General features: G+C 55.8%; 1 protein-coding gene across 14 annotated transcripts in view; it reads right to left on the bottom strand.

The window, feature by feature from the left end:
* Kmt2d (lysine methyltransferase 2D) overlaps nucleotides 1-25,651 on the bottom strand; it is a 40,039-nt gene that overhangs the window by 11,834 nt on the left and 2,554 nt on the right. For 6 of the 14 annotated variants that reach the window (XM_060388657.1, XM_021634990.2, XM_060388658.1 and 3 more), the window contains exons 2-40: nucleotides 23,762-23,847; nucleotides 23,389-23,515; nucleotides 22,965-23,191; nucleotides 22,741-22,850; nucleotides 22,429-22,591; nucleotides 21,922-22,087; nucleotides 21,714-21,828; nucleotides 21,431-21,588; nucleotides 21,122-21,267; nucleotides 19,474-20,988; nucleotides 18,275-19,383; nucleotides 17,515-17,631; nucleotides 17,143-17,253; nucleotides 16,087-16,191; nucleotides 14,712-14,893; nucleotides 14,374-14,538; nucleotides 14,170-14,279; nucleotides 14,028-14,075; nucleotides 13,244-13,465; nucleotides 12,908-13,027; nucleotides 12,651-12,764; nucleotides 12,318-12,448; nucleotides 12,084-12,231; nucleotides 11,853-11,918; nucleotides 11,561-11,671; nucleotides 11,229-11,366; nucleotides 11,046-11,130; nucleotides 10,567-10,808; nucleotides 10,407-10,480; nucleotides 10,136-10,186; nucleotides 8,237-10,051; nucleotides 7,960-8,142; nucleotides 7,748-7,884; nucleotides 5,641-7,517; nucleotides 3,649-3,772; nucleotides 3,471-3,555; nucleotides 3,302-3,368; nucleotides 2,971-3,203; nucleotides 30-2,870 (exon numbers count right to left, since the gene is read on the bottom strand). In XM_060388657.1, the coding sequence (XP_060244640.1) occupies nucleotides 30-2,870; nucleotides 2,971-3,203; nucleotides 3,302-3,368; nucleotides 3,471-3,555; nucleotides 3,649-3,772; nucleotides 5,641-7,517; nucleotides 7,748-7,884; nucleotides 7,960-8,142; nucleotides 8,237-10,051; nucleotides 10,136-10,186; nucleotides 10,407-10,480; nucleotides 10,567-10,808; nucleotides 11,046-11,130; nucleotides 11,229-11,366; nucleotides 11,561-11,671; nucleotides 11,853-11,918; nucleotides 12,084-12,231; nucleotides 12,318-12,448; nucleotides 12,651-12,764; nucleotides 12,908-13,027; nucleotides 13,244-13,465; nucleotides 14,028-14,075; nucleotides 14,170-14,279; nucleotides 14,374-14,538; nucleotides 14,712-14,893; nucleotides 16,087-16,191; nucleotides 17,143-17,253; nucleotides 17,515-17,631; nucleotides 18,275-19,383; nucleotides 19,474-20,988; nucleotides 21,122-21,267; nucleotides 21,431-21,588; nucleotides 21,714-21,828; nucleotides 21,922-22,087; nucleotides 22,429-22,591; nucleotides 22,741-22,850; nucleotides 22,965-23,191; nucleotides 23,389-23,515; nucleotides 23,762-23,810 (13,587 nt within the window). In that variant the 5' untranslated portion in view covers nucleotides 23,811-23,847. The remainder of the gene's footprint in view (nucleotides 1-29; nucleotides 2,871-2,970; nucleotides 3,204-3,301; nucleotides 3,369-3,470; nucleotides 3,556-3,648; nucleotides 3,773-5,640; nucleotides 7,518-7,747; nucleotides 7,885-7,959; nucleotides 8,143-8,236; nucleotides 10,052-10,135; nucleotides 10,187-10,406; nucleotides 10,481-10,566; nucleotides 10,809-11,045; nucleotides 11,131-11,228; nucleotides 11,367-11,560; nucleotides 11,672-11,852; nucleotides 11,919-12,083; nucleotides 12,232-12,317; nucleotides 12,449-12,650; nucleotides 12,765-12,907; nucleotides 13,028-13,243; nucleotides 13,466-14,027; nucleotides 14,076-14,169; nucleotides 14,280-14,373; nucleotides 14,539-14,711; nucleotides 14,894-16,086; nucleotides 16,192-17,142; nucleotides 17,254-17,514; nucleotides 17,632-18,274; nucleotides 19,384-19,473; nucleotides 20,989-21,121; nucleotides 21,268-21,430; nucleotides 21,589-21,713; nucleotides 21,829-21,921; nucleotides 22,088-22,428; nucleotides 22,592-22,740; nucleotides 22,851-22,964; nucleotides 23,192-23,388; nucleotides 23,516-23,761; nucleotides 23,848-25,651) is intronic. The other 8 variants (XM_060388661.1, XM_021634995.2, XM_060388662.1 and 5 more) reach the window with 7 other exon arrangements.

Genomic DNA, 25,651 nt, shown 5'->3' with positions numbered 1-25,651 from the left:
TGCCATGCCACTCTGGCCAGAGCACTCACCTCTTTGCTGCTGGAAGTACCCTGTAGTTTCTGCTCCAGCCCTGACAGCTTGCTGTCAATGTGTCCATTGATCTCGGCTCGAAGGCCCTCAGGCCCCCGCCCAGCGCCAAGTTGCACATTCTTTGCCCGCAGAAGCTTCTGTAAGAGTAGATGCCCAGCCTCTGAGCGGGAGCCTGCTAGCAAAAGGTGGTTGCTGGTGCCTGGTGTCCCAAGTGGCTCCCCATTGGCCTCCCTTTTCACTGCCTGTGCGCCCAGGGCACATGGCTCTTCCCGGGGCTCTTGCTTGATGCTGAGCTGGGATGGCTCATGGGCCATCTGTCCGTTCACCTGCTCCAGATGCCCAGGTAGCAGGCTGCTCTGCTCTGGCTTCTGGGCCTCTGCTAGGTTGTCTGAGCGGTCCCAAGGTCCCAGTCCCTTGCCAAAGAAAGTGTCTGCGAGCTGGGCGGCAGCAGGCGAGACCCTCCCAGGAGGCAGCTCCAAGGTCGGCCCCTGGGGCTTTGGAGCCCCTGGGTGGGTAGGTGTTAGCTGGGCGCTGGGGGAAGGTAACTGTGAAGGTCTCTTTGGCTCTTGGGGACTGGATGGTGGAGGTGTGGGATGAACAGGGCCAAGCGCTGGTCCTGTAGATAAGGCTCCTTGTGGGACAGGGAGCCGGGGTGGGCCCTGAGGTCGAGACCCTGCCCCTAGCTCCTGGAGGGGTCCTGTCTGAGATCCAGAAAAACCCCCAGGTTGAGGTTGGCAGCCCAGGAGGCCCTGGAGGGGAGAGGGCTGGGTCCCAGGCTCCTGGCACGGAGTGGTCTGGCGCAGCGCCTGACTGTGCTGCAGCTGCCGCTGCATGAGGAACGCCTGTAGCTGCTGCTGCTGCTGAGGGCTCAGGTGTCGCAGCTGTGGGTTTTTAGCCAGCACTCCTTGAAGCTGTGCTCGAAGCTGACCCACTGTAGGCATGACTCCTACCCCAGGAAGACCCTGCCCAGACTGAGGGACAGGCCCTGACTTGGGAGGCTGTGGCCCTGTGTTATTTTGAATGGGTCGATCTAGCCCAACGGGCTGCTGGGCGCCCAGAAGGTTCTGGCCCACAGGTCCAGGCTGCTCCCCTAAGGAAACAGAGGATTGGGCTAGCAGGTGGGGTATAGATGGGGCCTCAGAAGAGGATCCGCTCCCTAGTTGCTGCCCGTGGTTTCCTCCACCTGCTGTGCTGAGCAAATTAACCTGATGCTGAGGTTGTCCCGGGAGCCTTAGCGGTGGCTGCAGCTGCGCTGAGGCGGGCTGAGACTGGGCCTGGGCCTGAACAAGTAGGAGTTGTGAGTCTCCAGAAACGGAGGGCTTTACCTCCCCTGGCTCAACAGACATTGACTCCGGGGTAGTCCCCGCTGCCAGTGGCCCTCCTTGATGTGTGGAGGATCCCTCAGTGACCTCTGAAGGAAGCGCTGTCTCTGCAGTATTTTGCTCCTTGCCTGTCAGGAGGAGGGTTGGACCTAGGGCTCCAGGGCTAGAAAAATGTTGAAGAGGCTTGCCTGGCATGCCAGGGCCAAGCGCCACCTGCTGCTGCTGCTGCTGCTGCTGCTGCTGCTGCTGCTGCTGCCGCTGCTGCTGCTGCTGAGGAGATAGTAAAGTTCGATTCTGGTTCAAGAGGCCCATCTGCTGCTGCTGCAGCTGCTGCTGCTGTTGTTGCTGCAGCTGCAAATGCAACTGTTGCTGCTGTAGCTGTTGCTGCTGCTGTAGCTGCTGCTGCTGCTGCAGCTGTTGCTGCTGTAGCTGTTGTTGCTGTAGCTGTTGCTGCTGTTGTTGCTGCTGTAGCTGTTGTTGCTGCTGCTGCTGCTGTTGTTGCTGCTGCTGTTGTTGCTGCTGCTGCTGCTGCTGCTGCTGCTGTAAGGAGCCCAAGGCCTGAGCACTCATTTTGGGCTGTCCACCGTGTGACACCATTCCTTGCTGAAGATGGGAAAGTCCTGTCATAGAACCCTGTTGGTGCTGCTGCTGCTGCTGCTGCTGCTGCTGGGTTGTGAGCAGCCTGTGTCCCATAAGGCTGTGACCCTGCTGTGCCATCTGAGGGGAACTCAGCACCCTGGACTGAGTCATAAGCACCTGTCTGTGAGGGCCCTGCGGACCCAAAGCTCCAGAGTGCTGCTGCTGCTGCTGCTGCTGCTGCTGCAGCACTGCCACCTGGGCAGGACCCAGCATGCCCTGGGATCCCTGGGATTGCTGGGGTGACAACTGTTGGACCAGGAGGCCCTGGTGGTTGCTGGGAGGCAAAAGGCCCTGAGGCTTGGGACCCAGAGCCTGGTTCTGTACTCCGGGACCCTGTTGCTGTTGGATTGCCACCTGCCCTAAGAGGTGCTGCTGTTGTTGTTGCTGCTGCTGCTGCTGCTGCTGCTGTTGCTGCAGTTTCTGGGCCAACTGCATTCGTTGCTGCTGCAGCTGTAGTTGCCTTTCCTGTAAAAGCCTCGAGTCAGGTCCAAGGCTTCGGAGAGCAAGATTGCCAGGGAAGAAGTTCCCTGAGGGGCCAGTCAAGGATCCAGCCACACCAGAATGCTGCTGTTGCTGCTGCTGGGCCAAGGCAGTATTGAGGAATGGACCACCAGGCTGTCCAGGTAGTACCATACCCCCGGGAGGCAGACGAAGACCTCCAGCTTGCCCACCCGGAGGTGCCTGTGGCGGCTGTAACCCATGACCAGGGAGAAGCTGGCCAGGCAGTTTAGTGAGTACCCGAGGATTCTGAGAAGGGCTGAGAGCCAGTACAGCTGAGTGCTGTTGCTGCTGCTGCTGCTGTTGCTGCTGCTGCTGTTGCTGCTGCTTGTTTCGATATTCTGCCATGAGATTTGTGTGTTCCTTCTGCTGTTTCCGGACCTAGCACGGGAGGGTTGGAGAGGTTAGCCTGGACACTGCCCACCCCAGCCGCCCCTTACACCTGATTTCTGAGGACGAAGCTGAACATCGCATTCCCCACCTGGTCCAGCTGCTTCTGGATCTTGCTTTGCTGCTCCGTAACCAGCTTGAGCTTCTCAGCGTCAGCTTCTGGGAACTCACGGCCAGCCTTCTTGGCGGTGCGCTGCTTGGCACACAGAGCCTTCCGAGACTTGCGGTGCACCCCGATCTGCTCTTCCAGCACCTTCAGCTGCATCTGCAGGAGCTGCTGGGTGTGAAACAGCCACTCCTCGTACTGCCGCTGGTCAGCTTCGTCTGGGAATGGAACTTGTATGTTAGGATCTGCGGAGCCGTGACCCCCTTCCACAGGCTGCTAACCATTCTGTGCACCCTCCTTCTGCGCCCATACTCACTGATCACTCCCTGGGCAAAAGTGGGCGGGTTGGGACGAGGCTGGGAAGGGTCACTAGCATTCCGCTCCTGTGGTAAGAGAGATTTCTAGAAGATCATTGTCTCATGCCAGGCCCCTAAAGAGGCGCCCCAGGGAAGCAGTCCACAGAAGTAGTCCTCCTTCCCCCTTACCTGGCCACTCCCAGGTGCCACATGGTTCTGAAGATCATTGCCAGAACCCCCAGAGAGCCTCTGAGCCAGCAGTGATACTTGCTGCCTAGAGTTTATACAGCATAGGGGATTATGGTGTCAGGGAGGGCACAACAGGACATGCTGGGGGGACCACGAGGACAGATGCCCTGAATCTTACCTGTTCATCCCAGGTGCCACCCCAATGCTGCCCTGAGCCATCACTTTCTTGATACCTTTCAAAGCTACCATCTTGGCCTTTGCAATAGGATCAATGATATCTTCTGCAGCAAATTTGTCCAGGTCTGAAGAGGGAAGAAATGAATACACTGGGTTTGAGAATCCAGGCTCCATGGCACAATGGCTGTTCTTTTCCAGTGCTCTGTTCTCTTCACACAGAACAAGGATACATCACGTCCACTCAGCCAAGGAGGAGCCAAGGAACCTGGTGATACGGCACCAATGTTCGCGGCGTACATGGCCCCTTTAAAGGGAGACAGTAAACATCTGTTGAGGCAGCACTGTAAGCCTCAGTTTCCCTCATCTGATTTGAGATCAAGATTGCTACTCTGCCTACTTCATGGTGCTATAGACACTCATGTGACCAGAATAAAGGCATACTTTCTGAGCCAGACAGTACCTTTCAAAGTAGTATTCCACAACCAACACAGCTCAAAAACCCAAAGTAGGCTGTGTGACAAAGCCCTAGACAGTAGGGCTGTTTGTGACACACAAAAAAATTACCCACCAACCCACTGTCCTGCTGGTCTAGGACTGAGAAAAAACAAAAACTGGGCCCAGTGGCTCACCCCCGCAACCCTAGCACTCGAAGGCCACAGTACACAGATTTTACATTTAAGGCCAACCTGTGCTGTACACTGAGACCCCGTCTCAAAGAAACAAAGCCAGAGTAGACCAGGTATGGTGGTGCCTGCTCCACCTCCGGCACTCGATGAGCAGATACAGGAGAATCCTAACCTTAAAGTCATCCTCACACTGTTACACAGTGACATCAAAGTTAGCAGGGATACATGCTCACCTCCCACCTTACTCTCACCTATCCCCTCCTCTACCCTCATCCACCCCAAATCAAACGAACAAACAAAAACAGAAAGAAGCAACAACAACAAAAAAACATAAAATCCTACACTTTGGTTTGGGGGTGCCTTTATTTGTTTAATTAACTTGTTCATTTTAGACAGGGTCTCTCTATGTAGCTCTGGCCATCTTGGAACTCACTATGTAGACCAGGCTGGCCTGGAACTCTCCAGAGATCCTCCTGCCTCTGCCTCTTGAGCACTGGGGTGTGTACCACCATGCCTGGCTGGCACTTTGTCATATGTCTCTCCTGCTCAGAAAACTGACTCACCTTTGTAAAGGACTCCCCACTCTCACTTGCATAAAATTCCAACGCTGTTACGTTAACCTAGCTCTGCTGCTTGTCTGCTCTTACAAGTTACTTAACTTTTACGCCGTTTCCTCTTTTTATTTATTTTTTGTTTTTGTTTTTCAAGATAGGGCTTCTCTGTATAGCCTTGGCTGTCCTGGACTCGCTTTGTAGACCAGGCTAGCCTCGAACTCATAAAGACCTGCCTGCCTCTGCCTCCCGAGTGCTGAGACTACAGGAATGAGCCGCCATGCCCAGCTCAGTTTTCTCTTCCGCAATCAAAGCCAAGTAGAGTACCCATTCCATGAGTCTGTCAGGATGACATCTAGCAACTGTGGCAAAGAGCATTGCCTGACAAAGAGTAACTATTCAATAAATGCAGTCAGTTAGAGGGGTCCCTCAATATGGCCCCACATTCTCTCTCCCCGCTAAGTGCGCACTCTCTGGAGCGCCTGTCCGTTCTCCTCTGCGTAGCACTCACTGTTCTCGACAGGTTTCCTTGCCTCTGTAACTTCCCCTTTCATTTACCTGGACTGCTTACCCTTGTACCTCTCCTCTCCAAGTCCCAAACTTAAGCACAGACATAAAGCCTTTGCTAATCAGGCTTCCTTCACTCACTCATTCATCTCTCCTCTCAAAAGCCCCACGGCCTCTGCTCTCTGCTTACAGCGCTTTGCTGTTTAGCCGAAGTCCCTGGTGTGCACCTCCTTTAACTAAGGCGTATCTTGCACTAGAGTCGGTGCTCACTGGGTCTGCATCACGCTTAACTATCCAACATGAAGTTACCTGTGTCGGGGAAGAAGCTGTTGGCCAGCTGCTGCTGCTGCATTGCCAGCTGCTGGGGTTTCATGCACATGGAAGCTGGCATGGCATTCATGGGTTTCTGTGCTAACACCGGTTGTGAGCTCTGTTGGGGCACCAAGCCGGTCTGCCCTGCTTGCTGCCCACTTAGCATATGTCCTTGGTTAGACATCATAGCCACAGATGGAGCCAGGCGCTGCTGAAGAGCATGAGCTGGTGGCTGGGTAGGCATCAGTGACTGGCCCAAGCCTGGCTGTCGGGCACTTCCGAGACCAAGAGCAAGCTGCTGTGGAGGCCCAGCCTCGTGTGGCAGAGGCAGGGCCTGGGCAGGGCCTGGCGTAGGAAGGAGAGAGTGCTGCTGTTGCTGCTGGGCAGGCTGCAACTGTGCCGAAAGCTGCTGCTTCTTCTGCAGCTCCTTCTTCTCATGCTCTAGCAGGTCCTCGATGAGCAGAGGCAGCTCACTGGCTACCAATGAACTCTCCATTTTGTCCAGCTCATCCCCAGGTGCTGCATGTCCACCAGGCAAGGCTAAGGCTCCACTCTCCAGCTCAAACTTTTCCAGAAGGGAGGATCCCCCCGGGCCACTCAGTGAGCTGGGGTTCAGCAAGTGAGCTGGTGTTCCTCCTGTGGCCCCAAATGGGCCTTTCTCAGATGTGTGCCCACTGCTGGGGAATGGTCCTGCACCGACTCGAGTGTCCCGGCTGCCCATCACAGTCTGTCCTGGCTTCAGTCCCAGGCTGAGGGGAGTGGCAGGAGGTGCTGGTTCCACCTTGGGGGTGTTAATGGTGAACTGGCAAGGAGAAGGATGGCGCCCTCCCTCCTCCACTTTGGGCTTCACCTCAGGGAGCACGGCTGTTAGGCGAGGAGGCTCAGCGTTATCTGTGGCAGGGGGAGGACGGTCCTCAGATCCCAGGGATCCTGGCTCCACCCCCCGCAGCAGGGCTTCTCGCTCAGCCTTCTCATTGGCTGACTCCACCAGCCTCAGGTGCTCATTGAAGATGTCCTTCTTATCCCCAGTGTCCAGCTCAGGGTCAGTGTAGGCTAGCAGGTCAAATTCATCACCATTCAGGAGGTCATCCAAGTGGGGGTCATTAGTCTCCAGGTTCTCCAGGGTGCCCAGCTCATCGTCGCCCTTGGCCACATCCACACCCAGACTCAAGTGGGCGAGCTCTTCATCATCCTCCAGGGCTTTGTGGGCGTCAAAGTCATCGTCCAGCTCAGGATCCTCACACGGCAGCTTCCCAGCTTCCAAGGCCAGAGGAGGGCGACCAAGTTCAGAGCTTGATGGTGGGCGGCTGACCAGCTCCAAGCCAGCTGGTAAGGCAGGGCCCTTGCTATGGGGTGTCTGATGAAGGCTGTTGTTCATCTCAGGAGCTGGCGGGACTGAGGGCTTCTGGGGGGGAAGGCCTGAAACAGGCAGGCCCCGAAGACCTTCAGGAGCCAGTCTGTGGGTTTCCTCGTTTACCGGGTAAAAACGAGGCCTCTGTGGGGGCCCCTGAGCAGGAAACGGAGAACCCCCAGGTCCAAGTCCTTTCTGTACATTGTGTCTCAACTCAATGAACTGAGCAGGACCAGCTGGACCAGGCACTGGCTCAGTAGGGCCTGGAAGGCGGGTAGGGATCCCTGCCAAGGGGGAAGCTAGCGCTTGACGGCCAAGTTCCGGTCCAGCAGTTGACGGGAATCGAGCAGACATGGCAAGTCTCATGGAGCTTGCTGCTGTTGCCTGCTGCTGCTGCTGCTGCTGCTGCTGCCATAGTTGTTGTTGTTGCTGCTGCTGCTGCTGCTGCTGCTGCTGCTGCAAGGGCAGGGAGCCAGGATAGGGTGTTCGCTGGTAGAAGGCCTGAGAGCCTCCGACAAGTTGCCTGGAAAAATACACAGTAGTCTGTGAGACACAATCAGCACAGAGGGCAAGAACGGAGGCTGAAGAACGATAGTGAGGAAACACAAAAGGAACAGTAACGGAAAAGAATGAGGAAGAGGAAATAGTAACAGAGAAGGACCAGTGACAGGGAAAGATCAGAGGCAGTGCACAATGATGCCAAAATCTGTCCCATTCTCTCTCTCACGCACACACACCCTCCTGGAACCTCACCTGCTGTTCATGTCCATGGAAGAAGGTGTGGCTGGTGGAAGTGGCCGGGAGAGCCGGTCATCACTGGAGAAGGCTCCCGGTCCCAGGATAGGACCACCTAGCTTGCTTGAGGGCAACCCGACAACACTGCTCTTATCCTAGACGACAGATGTGGATGAAGCTGTAGCCACGGCCAGTATGCTGGCCCCACCACCCCTTGCCAGTGTACCTACCTGAGACCCAGGGAGAGGGGTCTGGCCTCGACTCAGCTGCTCAAAGGCAGGGCCGCTGGGATCCGCTCCCCAGGCGCCTGGAGGCCCCACGGCGCCCGCAGCTGCTGCAGCCGTTTCCTTCTCCTGCCGCAGGGTGCTTCGCTGGATCTGCTGCCGGATCAGCAGCTCCCGCAGTCGCTGCCGCTGTCCAGGAAACAGAGAAGTAGGCCAATTCCGTTCTAAGCCCAGGGCCGTGCAGACAAGTACGGCAGGACCAGCTACAGGAGATCCCCCTCACCTGCCGCTGCTTCTCCAGCTCTGTCTGGCTGAGGCTAGACATGCCTGCATCCTGGGCACTTGAGAGTTCAGGTGTTGCCAAAGAGCTACTACTCATTGCAGCTCCCGGGTCTTCTCGCTTTTCCACGGGAGAGGTGATGCCTGCCCTTTGTGAGGCTCCATGGGACAAGTAGGGTAGGGATCCATCGGGTGTGGGAGGCGGCAAAACTGATGCGGGGCGTAGTGGGGAGAGCCCATAGCCTTCCCCTGTGGGCCCAGTACTGGGGCCCAGGGGGCTGCCTGATGGGTGAAAGTTCCCCGTGGCTACTGCGTAGTTTGTGCTTTGAGGCTTGCCCAAGGTAGGGCCAGGCCCAAAATGGCTGTTGATCCCATGGGGTGGAGGGAGACCAGGCTGAGGGACAGGAGGCTTTAGGGAAGGCTCCCCTACCCCCTGTGGGAAAGTGAACCGCATGGGAGATGGGGAGCCCACAAATGTGCCTGTCCCAGGAGAACGGGCAAAACTGGGGGGCTGCCCACTTGGGACCTTGGCATGGAGCTCACCTGCTGGGCCGGAGGGCAGGGCTGCTGGGAAGCCCCCAGCTCCCAGTGGAGCGTGGGCTAGGGGCCCAGCCTTAAAGGCAACTTCAGGGGGCTGGGGTCGGGGTGGCTTATGCAATGGGGCAAAGGGGTCACGGGACTGAGGGCGTGAGGGCGGCCGGGAATACGGGTCAGGAGACTGAAAGCGAGGGGTAACAGGGGATGGGCAGAAAGCCTCAGCAGACAGAGGACGTGGGGTCAAAGGGGACTGGGAACTGGACTGGGACTGAGGACTGGCGGGCACTCTGGAGAAAGGATCAGAGGGCAGTGATCGAGGAGGCAGGGCACAGCAGCTCTCAGTGGGGGGTGGTTGGGGCCGAGGAGTCAATGGGGGCTGGGCATAGGGGTCAGGGTAGGGGCCAGGACGAAAGACATCTGGGTGGTTGGGAGGAGAAGGAGCCAAAGCCTGGGCAGGGGGTGGCTCCTGGGCCCGTAAGCCCAGGCCTGGGCTCTGGGGCTCTACCTGAGATGCCCGAGGGGTTAGGGGGGCTTTGAAGACATCAGGTGCCTTTAACTCCAGACCACCCAGGTGGGGGCCTGAAGAAGGTGAGTCAACACAGCCCAGGTTTGGGGGACCATAGCCCGGAGAGGATGCCCCAAGCTCTTCCTTCTTCACTTCTAGGGTCTTCCGAGCCTCCCCAAAAGGTGGGGGCGAGAGCAGAGGCTCGGAAGCCTTGCCTCCCGCTACCCCTGGGCTCTCAGGCACAGCCAGGTTGTCCAGTGAGGGGCAGCGGGGTTTGAGGAAGGGGTCAGGCGTGGAAGGCTGGTGTCTAGGGGTACCCGGTGGGGTAGTGTGAAATTCCCCTGGCTGGCCAGTCCCAGGTCGAGTTGTGGTACCCAGCATCGGGGGCTGGGCAGGGGCTCCAGTGGGGCTTGGGTAAGGAGGATAGGTGGGTGGTGCCGTAGAGAAGCGGGGCTCCGGGGCGTAGGCAGGGGCCAGTCCAAAGGGGTCCTGCGAAGGCACTTGGGCGGGCACCTGGGGCGGGAGCTTGAGGAAGAGCTCACCAGGTGAGTCAGGGCCGGGCACTGTGCCCGCTGGTGGCTTCAGGAACCCGTCCGCAGAGGTAGACAAGCCAGCAGGGGTGGTGGGGCTGCCAATGAAAATGGTGGGGGCCGCAGCAGGGGGCGGGCTGCCCAGTGCCCCTGGCTGGGAGGGAATGCGAAGATGGAGGGCCGGTCGATCAATCTTGCGGGCTATGTCGCCCACCTTGGCCTGCTTGTTGATCTGGCTCTCAGCTTGCTACAGAGAGAGACCACGCGGAGCAGTCAGGCTGTTTGCTGTGGGTATGACCTGCCCCCGACCCTAGGAAGGCCACCCACTCACCTTCTGCACCTTGTTGATGCGGTGAGCAGCCCGGTTATCTTTGGCCTTTTGCTGAGGGACACAGGACACGACACAGGGCTTCAAGCTCAGCCTCACACTCAGCCCCCAGCCCTTGTAACACACTGCCTCCCCAGAACCCAGTCCTTCCTCACCCAGCTGCTTTAGGGATGGCAGGAGACAGGAGAAGAGGGATAAAGGGAGTGGAAGGACCTGAGCTGAGTCCCAAAGATGCCTCCATTTCAGGCCTTAAACTAGCCCGGGCCTGTCTTACCAGGTAGGGGGCTTTGTCAGCGGCTGGAACCTTTCTCCAGAGCTTCATGATCTGTTTGCATCGGCTAGACCAGTCTGGAAAGCAGAAAGATCAAGTCAGAAAAGACTACTTGGCAGGTGACCCCTCCACCTGCCGGGTTGTTGCCCTTGCCCAGAGGTACCTGGGTAATCTTGCTTGAGATTAGGAAAGTTAATGTTGGCATAGAGTACAGGTGAAATAGTGGAGAGCTGGCCCAGTTCCTCATCTTTTTCCCAACGCTGTAGACTCCGCTGGTTATAGGACAGCCCGTCACCCTCGCCCTCGGTGGTAGGGGTGGTGGGAGTGGAGGGCGTGGTGCCCCCTGAGCCTGTCCAAGGGCTGTCTGGCTCACCGGGTTCTGGGCTAAAGAAGCCCCCGCGCTCCCTGGGGCGCAGGGGCAGAGAGTCACAGAGGGCAGGGATTTCAAAACACACCCCAGACCAACCGTCCAGAACCCCAAGCCCCTGCTCAGCCCCATCTGAGGAAGGCTGTTCAGAAGGGAGCAGAGGAGCCAGAGAGTCATCTCTCAGGGGCTCACAATCAAAAGGAGGCAAGGCAGGCACCCACGTGGAGGGAGAGGACAACAGGGACCACCCAAGACGGGTAAGCACAGATACCAACCTAGAATCTAAGAAGGGGGACTGGCAGAGGCCTGGGTAGGAGTCCATTGGGCTGCTGGAGGGGAGACTGCCCAAAGGGAGTCCACCTGCAAGAGCAACAGGATCAGACAAAAAGAAGCAAGTGACCTACTCAGGGAACAAGGTTGGCTACAGCAGCCTTGGAAGCATCCCCTGCCATAAGTACCTTGGAGAAAGGGCCTCTGCAGTGGTGTACGGCTGCCTTCTAGGCCAGGAGTTCCACAACCCAAAGGCTGCTCTCGCTCTGAGCCCAGCACATCCTTAAAAAGCTGCTGCAGGTCCTTGGACTCCATCTTAGGCAGTTCTGTGGGGGAATGACAGAGCACACTGCTAAGTGAGAGGTTCGCGTGGCACCAGAGATCTACAAGTGGTCACAGCCAAGGATGGTGACCAGGGCTCTCACACCAGAGCAGTACAGAGCAGTCCCACAGAGAGGACCTTCTTTCCCCATGTCCCCATGGAGGACCCTCACACACAGAAGGCCTGTGCAGGCCTCACCTTCCGTGGGAATCCTGTCTAAGTCAGAGCTGAGCACTCCTTCACCTGGGGTGCCTGGTTTCTCAGGGTCACTGGGTGCTGGGGATGCCTTTACGCCCCCATCCTCAAGCCCTGAAATAGCAGAGGAGAAGCATCAGTCAGCAAGATGGAGGAGCCACATACCACCCAAGGCAGTGTGAACCACAGGAGACATGGAACCATATCCAGGCTCCAACTCCAGCAGCTTCTAGGGGCAGAGCCAGCTGGTAACAAGCAAGACTAGGATGGGACCCAATTCCCCGGAAGCCCTCACCTGGTATATCAGCCATGCCCTCAGGCCCACGGGACTCTTCATCTGCAGCGTCTGGACCATCATCTCCTATGAGCAACAGTCCCACTCTCATCAGAGCCCAGTAATACCTGATGCCCAGAACGGGGCCGCTGACCCACCCACCCTTAGCTGACACCCCTTCCCACACTTTTGCCAACCACGAAGCAGAAGGTAGGCTAGATGCCCCAGAACACTTCCTCTCCATTAACCAACCTTTGTGCAAGGCTGTAAGCTCCTTCCTATCTGAAACTCCGTCCCCCCGAGGTTTTGGAGCTCCCAGTCCGAAGCCCGGCCGGCCCGCCCCAACGGCAAACAGGGCCTTCCGACTCAGGTCCAGCAGTTCCTTCCCAAAGAAGGCTTCCTGCAGGAGGAGTCAAGAGAAGTGGTTTTTGGTGCCCTGTGGGTGCAGCCCCTCCCTTTCCTCACCCCAGGAAGCCTGAGGCCTACCTGCAGGTAGGCGGGGAACATGTCCTCCAGCTTGCTCTTTTTGCGTCCTCGTCGCTGTTGCTTCTTCTTCTCGTCCCCCTCAGCAAGGTTCTGTTCCACAGAGCCCTCTGCAGGCAGATCGGCAGGTGCCACTATGGACAAAGGTAAAGGCTCAGGCTTTCTGGAGATACCGGGCACGCTGGGGTCAACTGCTCAGACACTCTCCCTACCCTTCCCCATCAACCAGACCCTCCACCCACTTTGCCCTCACAGTGCATTCACACCCTAGCCTCCCTGGAGCTGCCCATGGGCTGTGATCCCCACCTTCTTCCCAGGTCCCACTGGCGCCCTCACCCGTCTCACCCTCGTCGGGCTGCCCATCCCCACTCAACACCTCCGCCTGTGCAGCAGGCCCCCTTTTCACACGTGTGTGAGACTTCCGCTGTCGTACCATGAAACCACCAATGCCTGTGAGAAAGCAGAATTAAGAATGAGAAGCCAGAGCTAAAACAGAGAAACCCTGTCTCAAGAAACAACAAAAGACCAACAAGCCACTTTGGACACCTGATGATTGCTCCTTACTGCTTCACAACCCAACTCCAGGGCCTTACCTGGCCGATAGGGTTTACGCTTGCGTTTTTTGCTTTCTTCTGTGTCTTCTTTGCCAGGTTCTACATCAGGGCTGGCGGGGCCTTCCAGTTTAATCTCACACTCCATTTGCTCAACCCCACCTGCGGGTAACAGAAGAACAGGCAGATCAGAGGGCCGAGTCCTCCTGTCATCTGCAAGAGGGAACCCAGTAACCTGCCACAGTGCCACCTGACCAAGACCAACAGTGCCAGACAAGGATGAGCAGCAGTGGCTGTGCAGCCCCTAGCCAACATCCCAACTCCAACGGGCTGTGCTTCTCCCCCTAGCTGCCTTTCTCTGAGATTCCCCAGCCCAACCTTCACCCTTGAGCAGCTCCTCGGGGTCCAGGTCCCCATCCTTCTTGTCATCTGGGCCAAGGGCATCTGAGGGCTCAGAACCCTCCAGCCCTGCCTCGCCTGGGAGGCCTATCCGTCCTCGCCGCTGGCGCCGCTTGTGCAGTGGTGACATGGTCAGGTTACGCAGCACCGCCATGCCAGTTTCTGTCAGCCACACACCCTCGAAGCGAAAGAACTGGGGCTCTGGACAACAGGGAAGAACATATGACCCCTGGACAGAGGCCCCAGGGAAAGCACACTCCACACTTCAACCCGTGTTCCCAGCTGACACACAAGCAGGACAGTCCTGGTGGCGTCTAAGGCCGCCAAAGGCTCTACCAGTGACTGAGGGAGCTGAGATGAGCAAAAGCCTAGCTAGTTCAGCACCCATTAACCACAGATTCACCAAATGGAGTCTCAAGCTGCCAAGGAACAGGAAGGACTCCACTTGCTCAGTGCCAGCATACAGGGCCCTAGGTTGCTAAGAAGAGCGCCCCACTGTGGCAGAAAGATGACCTCGTCCCCTTCTGCAAGAAAAAAGCTGTGCTCTCTCGAGTGAAACTTGAGTAGTAAAGAAGACCTGCCTGGTGAAAGGAGCCGTATCTGGAAATGTGAAAACTTTGGTTCTAATCACAACTTTGCCACTAACTTGGCCATTTACCCTGAGTCTTGGTTTTTACTCCCTTAAAATGAGATAAAGTGTGGAGGCTGGAGCGAGGCACTCTATGGTCTCAGCTGGTTTGCATATTCAGTTTCTGTGACTTACCTGGCTCTTTCACCTTCACGGGTACCAGCTCTGGCGGGGCCACAGGTGCTACGGGGAGAAGGACAAAGCACGGCAGCTCAGGGCACTGTCCCAAAGTAAGACACACCCATGTCCTCTTTGCTCCTTCCAACCCGATACTCACCCACAGGCTTTACCACATAGGGCTGGCAGGACACACAGTCGAAGCCCTCATCGGCAGCCTGTTCGACTTCATCCTCTGTGAAGAGGCTCTCGCAGCCAGCGTGCATCCACCTGGGAGGAGGAGGCGGCGGCGGATGGGCATAGGCAATGGCAGCCGACACCAGCACATGGAGCGGACGGACATGAGGGGAGAGGATGCTCTCACCGGTCACAGTGGCGACACTGGATTAGCAGGTCTTCCTCCACATAGGGAGCATGACAGACAGGACAGGTCACCAGGCTGGCACAGGGCCCACAATGCGTGTAACTGTTCTGCCATTCACAGTGGAAGCCAGGAGAAGCGGCCCCACACTGCATACAGGACACGCACCTAGGAGAAGCAGAAGGACCTTCAGCACCTACCCGAGGACCCCAGAGGTACCCCCGTGAGAACCACACCAGCAGGCTGGTGTCCTAAACACAGGGCATCATGCATTCAGCACTCATCCACTCTAACTGCATCTCAGCCGTTCGCCATCTCCGTCAAGACCCCAGGCTCCTTACCATTTGCACTTCCAGCCACCCTTGGGCACAGTGAGCAGTGGGGGATCCAGGCAGTATGTGTGGTAGCTAATATCACAGTCATCACAGAGCAGCAGGCGTGAAGGGTCGGAGGCCTGGCCGCATACCTCACACACGATACACTCCACACAACGCCAGCCCTTCAGCAGCATCACCTTGGTGATCTGGTACAGAGAGAGACCTCAGGAATGTGTTGGGGAGGGGCGGGCAGTGCTTACATGGCTGAAGGCACACCTCTGAGCACAGAGGGGTTTCTACAGAGCACTCTCTGCCCCCAAAGTCCCTCTCCAGAGGTTCCCGGGGGCTCTGCTGAACGGGGAACAGGCTCTAGGCCCAGCCCCACTGAGTTACATACACATCCTTCATTAAGGGGGCACCCAAACTAATAACAGACCAATGTTCATTCCCTTCCATTTTCTTCACCTTCTAGAACCTGTCACTCATATAAGTGAATAAATGTTATCAGTAGATTAATTAATACATCGATAGTTTTAGAAGAAGAAAAAAAAAAACCCAAAGGACTGATTATGCCTTTAGTTAAAGACACTGCTATCTGCTGTGGACATGCAGCTGCAGATTGATTCTACTTCCAGACTATACCACATTTTGTTTTGGTTTGCTTTTTTGAGGCAGCGTCTCGGTATGTAGCTTTGGCTGACCTGGAGCTCACTATGTAGACCAGGCTGACCTCAAACTCATGAAGATCTGCCTGCTTCTGCCTGGAATTAAAGGTGTATGCCACCATTCCTGGCCATATACCATGCTTTCTACTGGTAAAATTGTCAGCATTAATACAACAGACTGTTGGTCTATGAAAAGAAACTACAAAGTCTGCTATAAAATCCCAAGCACCTTTCTCTGAGTTTGACAGCATTGACAACTGATCAATGACTTCCAAGAGCTACAGTCACTTTAAGAAATCATGTGTCAGGGGTCTGGAGAGATGGCTCACAGGTTAAGAGCACTGGCTGCTCTTCCAGGGGTCGTGAGTTCAATTTCCAGCAACCACATGGTGACTCACAACCATCTATAATGAGAGCTGCTGCCCTCTTGTAGCATTCAAGTGTACATGCAGACAGAACATTGTATACATAATAAATTAAATAAAGCTTAAAAAGAAAAAAATCGTGTGTCAGGCTGGTAACATAGCTCAGCACACACACAGGACCTTGCCACCAAGCCTGATAATCTGCATTTGGTCCCTGGAATCCACATGGTTGTCCTCTGACCGCCCCCCCCCACCAGATAAATAAATGTAGTAAAACATTAAAAATAGATGGTATGGCAAGAATGGGGGAGCAGGGTAGTAGAGGACTGACTCTGCCCACAGCCTGCACTTTTGGGGACCTGAACTCACCTTGCTGTTGACACAGTATGGGTGATAGCACTGGGAACACTGGGAACAGGCCAAGAGGTGGCCCTCGGCGCCCCGGCCAAAGCTGCCACACACCACACACATGTCCTGCAGAAAAACAGACACCCAGAAGTCCAAAAATGCCTTTGCCTCTCTCTCTGAATCTCTGTCTCCCCGTGTCTGCCTCTCTCGGCAAAGGGTCAGGGAGCAGTATACGGAAGAAGTCAAGGGTCTTCCTCTATTATTTTCCAGCCTATTTTTTGAGATGCAGACTCGTTGAACCCGAAGTTCACAGCTAAGCTGGTCGCCCCATAAGCTCCTGGGAGCCACTGTCTTCTCCCCAGGATCGGCTGTCTGGCCATAGACGGCTTTTAACAGGCCAGGTCCTTCTGCTAAGCCATCTACCAAGCCCTGCAAAGGTGTCTGCTGTTCCCGGTTAAGCCAAAGGCCAGGGAGGCCCACAGTGTTACGACACTAAGCAGGACCCGAGGGGAAACACGAATCTCCACCCAGCTCAGAGCTGTGCCTCCCTCAGGCACCTTCTTGGCCTAATCAAGCCACTACAAACACAGTCTAGCATCAGTACTTCAGGAAGTTACAGGAAGACAAGATAGCGTGAACACTTGCCCAGTAAGAGCTGTATGTGGTAACATACACAGGCTCCCTAGGCTACATTTCTGCCCTTTGCGCTGTGCAGACATTCACTACCCACCTCGTTAGCCTTGTATCCTAGGAAGCAAACCGGGTCCCTGGTTCTTCCCATCTATCCACACAGCAAAGTGCACACACATGCGTGCGCGCACACACACACACACACACACACACACTCATCCACTCATTCAGGGCACACACACAGGCATGTACACACAGAAACATACACACACATTCATGCACACACACGGACACTAACACATACACACGTGTACACACATTCTTGAACATGCACACTCACAAGCATGCATATTCACAGGCACTCACACACACAAAGACACACACTCACACTGACACAGCACGCCCACTCTCACTGCTGGAGCTGGGCTCCCCAGTTAAGTCCAGTACCTGCATTAGAACAAATTTGTCTGTGTTAGAGAAGAGAACCACGGTGTTCTGCATGGTGTCATCATCTTCCTCCTCCTCTTCCTTGCTAGGAGAACTGTCAATGTCAGCCACCTTAACAGACAGAAAGTCGTAGGAAGTGTAAAGTGTGTCCCGGCTAAGCTGCCCTCTAGTCCACACTCGGAGAAGAGGTGTGAATGACTGCTAAGACAAGGGCCTCAGAGGCACAGAGCACTGAGGTTCCCAGCCGGGGACCAACGACAGAGGTTTTAAGAAGCCTCGAGGCCAAGCGGCAAAGGGCTGCCAGGACTTTAAGCGTGCTGAACTCTGAGGGAGCCCGGGAGGCATGCATGGGGGTGCAAAGCCTGTCCTTACTACCAGTGTCTCAACAGAAGAAGTGGTTGACTTCAATCGAGCCCGTCCTCTCCCCCGTGCTCCATGCGCCCCTCCTCCACGAGGCCGGCGTCTTCCTGGGAAACTACTGCTGCGACCCTACGACAGGGAAGACGCCATTCCAGCACCAGCTGTGTGGGGCCACAGGCTTGGAGAACGCAGCGACAAAGGAGAGTGTGACAGGTTTTACAAAAAGAAAGAAAAGGGCTGGAGAGAGAGCTCAGAGGCTAAGAGCACTGGCTGCCAAAGGCCCCGAGTTCAAGTCCCAGCATCACACGGTGGCTCACGACCACCTATAATGAGATCTGGTGCCTTCTTCTGGTGTACAGGCATACATGCCAGCAGAACACTGTATATATAAATCTTAAAAAAAAAAAAAAAAAAGGACAAAAAAAAAAAAAAAAAGAAGACCCAGGTGTCCACTCAGAGGAAAGGAAAAAAGAGCCACATTTCCAAATATCAACGAGTAGTGAGTGGCGAGCAAACCAATCTCCTCTTCCAAGACTCTTCCAAGAACAGCTAATATGGGATAAGGACAAGACAACAACAAAAATGACTTGGGAGTGCCAAGGTTTTGGTCCCAATCCTATTTCTGAGTGAACCTGGGTAAATCATTCACCCCCCCTTTGCATAGCACACAGCTAGGCGAGGCTGGACTAAAGGATCCCTACACAAATCTCGACTGCAGAAAGGCAAGTGCAAAGGCGGCACAGGGCTGCAGCCGATGGCAGCACAGGCGTACCTGCTTGACTCGGGAGCGGGCTGGGGAGCTGCGGCGCCGCCCCTTGTCTCCCTCAGCCTTGCCTCCACCGACAGCCGCCCCGGTGTCACACAACAGAGAGTCATCAGTCTCTGGCAGCGAGTCAGTACAGAGGCGCAGGGAGCCCTCATCACGGGCTGGACTAACATCTGTAGACACGCCCAGCTCCATGGACAAGGAGCCGGCCCCCTCAGGGTCCGGAGAGCCCAGCAGGGGCTCTGAACCAGGAAAACTGGCACTGGCATCGCCCTGGCTCAGGTTGGAGATCTCATTGACGATGTCTGACTTGATGACAGTGGGTGGCATGGGGGGCACTGGTGCCCCAGGCTCTTCCTGCTCTTCACAGGGTGAGCCCTGCTCTGCCTGCTTGCATTCCGGGCCATAGACCTCCATAGGGGTCACAGGGGTCAGCTCCTCGGGATCCAGGAGCACAGGAGATCCTTTAAGTTCGCTGGCCAAGCTGCCAGGGGTCTGTCCAGTCTGTGACTGCAAAGGGTCAGCCTCAGTCCCATCTAGAGGGGCTGTGTCTTCTCCCATGCCAGAGAAGTCATCCAGGGCTGGGGCAGGGCTGGCGGCAGGGCAAGAGAGGTCCCCCACAGGGGATGGCAGAGGACTGGTGGCACTGGGTTCCAAGGCCGGGCACTCAGGTTCTGGATCTTTCTCCGTCTCCATCTCATGCAACTCAGCCTCGTCTGAGCCAGCCACTGCCTTCTGCACAGGACTCAGCGGGGAGGGGACAGACAGTGGCAGTGCAGGAGGGGAACACTGGGAAGGGGGAGAGGCTGGAGGGGGCGAGGAATGCTTAAGGAGTGGAGAACATGGTGGAGGGAGGGGCTCCATGAGGAGAGGAGAAGCAGGCCCCATTGGGGAGCCTGGAGATGGGGGAAGGATCATCGGGGGCACAGGCTCAGGGTCAGTGCAGTTAGCTTCCGGTGGAGGGCTGATAGGTGTCTCTAGGATGGGGGCAGCCAATGGTGACTCAGGGTCACTGTCCCCTTTGGCACCAAAGGGGTATTCTAGCTCCCCCAAAGGAGACAAGGCTGGAGGGGCTGCAGCTGGGATAATGGGCGAGAGTGGAGGAGGAAGAGGATCTGGGGGGAGAAGAGAAAAAGAGAGGCTCTTAGATGTGTCACAAAGGGTTATGACTGCCCCAGAGTAAGGGGTCAGTAACAGCTCCTTACCTGGTGGCATCAGCTGAGGTGACAAGGCTGGCTCCCCTGACAAGGACAAGGGCAGCTCCTCAGGAAGTGGAGACAGAGGTGGCTCCCCAGGCTCAGACAAGGCTGGCTCTCCAAGCATGGGTGACAAAGGTGGTTCCCCAATTGCGGGAAACAAGGACAATTCCTTAGGTTCAGGGCACTGGCTTGGTTCCTCAGGAGGCTCTTTAGGCCGAGGAGATTGGTGAAGTTCCTCAGGCTTGGGGGACAGGCAAGGCTCCTCAGATTGGGGAGATAGGTCCAATTCCTTAGGCTGAGGGGACAGGTGTGGTTCCTCAGGCTGAGGGGACAGGTGTGGTTCCTCAGGCTGAGGGGACAGGTGTGCTTCCTGAGGCACAGGGGACAAGTGTAGCCCCTCAGGCTGAGAAGATAGACAAGGCTGTGCAAGCACAGGGGACAGGCATGGCTCCTCAGACTGTGGGGACAAGGGCAGCTCCTCAGGCTGGGGACAGAGACGGGGCTCCTCGGGCTGAGGAGACAGGTACGGTTCCTCGGGCTGAGGGCAGAGTCTCGGCTCCTCAGGCAGTGGCGACAAGGGTGACTCCTCCAGCGGCAGGGACATAAGTGAGTCCTCTGGTGGTGGTGAAGCAGGCGAGTCTTCAGGGGGAGGGGAGAGTTGTGATGCCTCAGGAGGAGGTGAGGTGGGAGAGTCCTCAGGTGGTGGGGACAACCGTGAAGCCTCAGGTGGAGGTGAGGTGGGAGAGTCTTCAGGTGGTGGGGACAAGGGAGACTCCTCAGGTGGCGGGGACAGCCGTGATACCTCAGGCAGGGGAGATAGGTGTGATAGGACAGGCAGAGGCGAGAAGCGTGACACTTCAGGAGGGGGGGACATAGGTGAGTCTTCAGGTGGGGGAGACATGGGTGAGTCCTCAGGGGGTGGGGACAGCCGTGACGCCTCTGGAGGTGGGGACAGAGGAGACTCTTCGGGTGGAGGAGACAAGGGAGACTCTTCAAATGGTGGGAACAAACGAGATGCCTCCGGTGGAGGCGACATGGGTGACTCTTCCGGTGGAGGGGACATGGGTGACTCTTCTGGTGGTGGAGACAGGCGAGACGCTTCAGGTGGCGGGGAGGAGGGCAATGCCTCTGGTGGGGGTGACAGAGGGGACTCCTCAAACGGTGGGGACAGGGGTGAGGCTTCAGGTGGTGGGGACAGGGGCGTCTCTAGTGCAGGACACGGGGGTGACTCCTCCAGGGGAGAAAAAGGTGATGACTCAGGTGGAGGAGACAAAGGAGACGCCTCAGGTGGTGGAGAAAGGGGGGACTCCTCAGTAGGTGGGGAAAGGTGTGACGTCCCAGGTGGCAAGGACTCGGGAGACTCGTCAGGTGGCGGGGACAGGCGTGAGGCCTCAGGTGATGGAGATGTGGGCGATTCCTCAGGTGGTGGAGACAGGGGGGACTCCTCAGACGGAGGCAGCAGTGGCATCTCCTCATTTAGGGGAGCCTCCAACTGGGCTTCAAGTTGGGTCCCTGCTCTCCCTGTCAACACAACAAACCATATCCTCACCCAGCTCAGATCTAATTCCACAAAGTGCAGGATCTGAGGCAAGGCAAAAACTGCCTCTTACCACAGAACGAAGGATTAATTTTGGGACTGTTACGTCCTACTCACCTAGTGGTTTGGCTTCACATTGCAGGGGCCCCGGTTCCTTGGGTTGCATAGAGGTCACGTGCCCACCCTTTGGCTGCCCTTGGCATGCAGCGTACAGAGCATCGTGCTCATCAGTGGGGCTATCACCAGGCTCTGGGGGTGAAAATCTGCAGAGGGTACAGGGGAGCAGGCACTGTGGCTGTCGCCAGCTAACGACTCGAGGGCACACTGGGGCCGGCATCAATGCTATGGACTCCACGGCCAATTATCCACTTGGCCCTGCCACTCTCACCACTGCCAATGCCCCATCCCAACCTCTACACCACTTACCTGCTACAGACAGGCGGGTGCTGCTCAGCAGCAGAAATGACAGGCTGGTTTCCCTGGGCTTTATGACAACGGTGACAAAGCGAATAGTTCTCAAACCACTCAGAGTTTGGATTCAGTTCTGCTGAGCCTGCCCCACAGGCCCGACATATCCGGCACGTCTAGGGGAAGCAAGCAGGCAAGAGAGGCAGGAGTCAAACCACGGCTGAAGACAGCGGTACACAGCGGTGAACGTGAAGCAGCTGTGGAGATGCCAAAGGAAGGACGCGGCTCGGAGGACACTCACCTTGCACTTCCATGAGTGAGCGGGCAGCTCCTCGATGGGTGGTCTTAAGCAGAAGGTATGACACCCTTTGTCACACGTCTCACACACCAACATTTTAGAATCGTTCCCAGGTTTCCTGAGGGGCACAGGACACATCATAGCATCCTTCCTAGCCTCATTTTCTGCCCAAACTTTGCACATGGCTCCACCTAAGTCCTCATATTCTTACCGGCAGGCTTGGCACACTTTGCATTCAGGACACTGCCAGCCAGCACGCTTGCGGGCAGTCAGAGCAGTGTCCAGACAGGCTCCATGATAGTGATGCCCACAGCTGGTACAGAAGAACAAGTCACAGAGTTCCCCAGGCCCCTCACACACTGCACAGCGAGCCTCGTCTGTGTAGGAAGGGAGGGACAAGACAGGTCAGGCAGAGTGCTCACACAACTGACCACAGTGAGACATCCTAACAGGTACTGCATGGACATAGAATAAGCTGTAGTTACTGAGTGGCTATCATATACTTGCCGGCCTCTGCTCTCAACACTGCAGCTATCAAGAGTATCTTCACATAGGCAAATATAGGCAAAGCCCCTGTACTCACAAAGTTTGCGCCTATTTTACTGGGATGGAATGCCTCTATCTAAGTTTAGACTTTGAATAATGCTGTGTGGAGCAGCAAAAGCCAAGGCCCACGTGGCCCCCCATTTGCTCTAATCCCGCGAACAGGTTTTCTCACCCAAATGTGTGGCCCCCTCACTGTGGTCCGGGCAGAGCAGCTGCAGTGTTTTCATGGATAAGAAGGACCCGCTGGCTGCCGCACAGGGAAAGTGGTAAAGCCGCGAGCATCCAGGGGAGCGGCAAGGAATGGAGGCACCGAACCTGGCGCAGTGGGAGCAGCGCTGCCAGGAAGGAGAAAGCCTCAGAGCAGGCCAGCTCTCCAGAGAAATCCTCTGGCCACCACACCTTCCCAGGACGGCCGCAGTGCCCTGACTCCCAAAAGCCCACCAGCCCTGCCTTCAGCTTTGCAGCCGTGTGACCTTAGCCCTACCTGTGAGATCCCTGAGAAGATGGCCTTGTCCACACCACATAGTTCTGGGCCCTCCTGCCCCCATACACCTGCTGACCATGCAGCACACCAGTGATGCGCCCAGCAGTGCCCTTCACAGGTGGGGAGAGGTAAACAGAGAGAACAGGTTAACCGGCAGTTACCACAGTGACCGGTAGCTCAGGACAGCCCAGCCTCCACCCTGCTTCCAAACCCATGTCACTCACCTCCAGGTTCTCCTAGGTGGGCAGGTGTAAGGCCCTCAGGGAAACCAATTTGTGATAGGTCCTCACTGGGCAGCACGGCTTCCCGGGGCCCCAGGCTTCCCCCAGAGGACACCACTGGAGACCGGGGCCAGTCAAATGGCAATTCAAAGCGCTGTAGCTCCCTCTGCCCATGCAGACTGGGCTCCCCGCAGTTACAGAGAGCACAACGTCGAGGGGCCGGACCCCCGCTGCGGGCACACGAGTTATCAGCACCATGCCGCACCCCCATGACTTGGCATCCTCACAGCTCCCACTCCAGCCCCCCAACCTCCACCCCAGTGATCTGGCACACTCATGCATCCTAAAGCCCTCTTCCGGAAAGTCCTAGACTCTCCCATCAAATCCTCCCGTGCCCATAAAGTCCCATTTCCCACAGGTGAGTTACCTGCAGTCGTGAGGAGGCTTCTGAAGCCTGGAACTCCCAGAGCTGGGGACAGAGACCTCCCCAACATACACGACGGGAAGGCCTGGCTCAGTGGCACCGGGCTCCTCAGAGGCTGCAGGTCCATCAGCTGAGTCCACAGACAGACAAGGACATGTCAGCCTAACGTAGATTACTAAGTCCACTCAACAGATGCACAATACTAAGCCCTCAGTGGCTCACACAGTTGCCATTTAAACTTTTGTCTCAAAGAACAAAGTTCTTCAATTACCTGTCTATTACAGACCTAGCCAGGACTTGTGCCAGGACCAGAAATAAAGAGCTACCCATGAGGAGCCAAAAGCTGTGAGCAAACTGGCAAGTTTGTCCTACTCACCTGCCGGTTCTGAATCTTTATCTTCACCAGGCGGCTTCTGCCTGTCCATCCCTCTCTCCGACTGGGCAGGGCCCTCTCGGGGAGACCTGTCAGTGCCAAGACACACTTGTATTGTCCAGTAAGCTTCCCCAATGAGCTCTTTCCCCACTGTAAGTCGGTTAATGGTACGCAGACCCTTTAACCATCAGAGACAAACACTGTCTACAGATCTCTATAGTAATGACAAGTAAAATCATTTCTTACTAAATCTTATCCCACTTCTTCCCTTAACACATACCTCCTCCATCCTGGATTCTCAGGGTCTCTATTCCACTTTCCCACTTCCACCCTCCTCTGTAACAGTTCCTAGGGCAATCACATCCAACTAAAAATACATCAGTTACATTTAGTACAATCCACAGTTGAATCTTAACTCGTGGGCCCTATCCCCTGGCCTTTAGCCTCAGGTCTCAGGTCAGCTAGCATCCTACTGCCTGAAAGTAGCAACCCACCAGGTAATCAAGACCCAGAAGTCTTAGTCATGCCAAAATCCCTCACACAAAAAGCAGAGTCCTAGGGTTTTGCAAGAGATTCAACACAATACTAAAGGCTAGCTATGAATGGACCTCCATGGCTTTCAACAAGGACATCCCAAATACAACAGAAGAAACCGCAATTGCCAGGCATATAAAACTCGGGACCACCACTGGCCCTAGCTCTAAATGAGTCCTGGGTCTCACCTAGCATGAAGGCCTCAGGTTGTTGCCCTTAGCAACGCCAACTGCCCTTCTTCCTTAGATGCTCCTAGTAGTTAACAGAAGTGGGCCTTAAGAGTTACTGAGCATGTGTAAGCAGGCCTGAGGCTAAGCATGCTGGGAGTTGTAGTCTCAGGAAGCATACTGCTACTTGGAGGAGGGCTAAATGGGGCAGGACGTAACAGAGCAGAATAGTTTCCTTCCTCTTAAGTCAAGCCGGGTTTCCAAATACTCGCAGAGTTAACGGTCCCTTCTCTTCCTACTCATCTAGTCCAGCATATCTCAAAACCTAATGAAATACAGTAAAGCTACATGTGAAAAGCTTGAGACACTCAACACTGAGTGTACTTTCCTTGACCTCCAAGGCAGCACACTAAGAGTACAAAGACTAAGAGAAGTCCAAGTAAGAATTACAGAGATGCTAGGCCTGTCGGCACATACCAATAACATCATTACTTGGGAGACAGAAGAAGACGGAGCAAAAGCAAGTTGGAGGCCAGCCTGGTCTACACAGAAAGCTCAGGCCAAGCCAGAGCTACATAGTGAAACTACTTAAACAGACAAGAATTCCCAAGATTATGAATAGGAAAGAAACTCTACATAAGAAAGCTAAACAGCATAAGTGCCTGCAGCTGTGACTGAGAAGGTGGGCCTTCTTAATCAGGGCCTAGTGCTTCTAGTGGTGGTGAGGAGAATCCCTGGAAAAGAGCTGTAACAGGGATCTGAGAAACTCATCTCCCATCTTTTCCACTCCCCTTGTTTAGCCAGTGATCATACCAACATGGGTACAGATAATCCTGTCCTCTAAAACTGGAAGGCCAATATCCCAGTCAGTCTCACTTAGGGCTGGACAAGGGGAACCCTCAAAGTGCCCAAGATCAGTGAATCAATTCCCAACCACCACAGTATCAGCTTCCTTCCCTAAGCTCACAACTTCATTTCCGAATGTTGCTGATCTGCCCCTGAGCCATGACAAAGTAAAGAAGTCACTTTACTTTCCTCCTAACACTCAGAACCTGCCAGGAGAGGAGCGCGGGGCATCACCTGACACCTATTACCTCCATCCCCAAACCATCTCTTCCCCAGCCTCACACACAGCAATCTGATCACAGGAAAGCAGAATGCTGATCTGGCCGGCTTACAGAATGCTCTGAAC

This window comes from Meriones unguiculatus, chromosome 8, assembly GCF_030254825.1.
Source record: "Meriones unguiculatus strain TT.TT164.6M chromosome 8, Bangor_MerUng_6.1, whole genome shotgun sequence".
Lineage (NCBI taxonomy): Eukaryota > Metazoa > Chordata > Mammalia > Rodentia > Muridae > Meriones > Meriones unguiculatus.
Note: the sequence above shows the minus strand (reverse complement) of the source record. Positions and strands in the feature narration are given on the sequence as shown.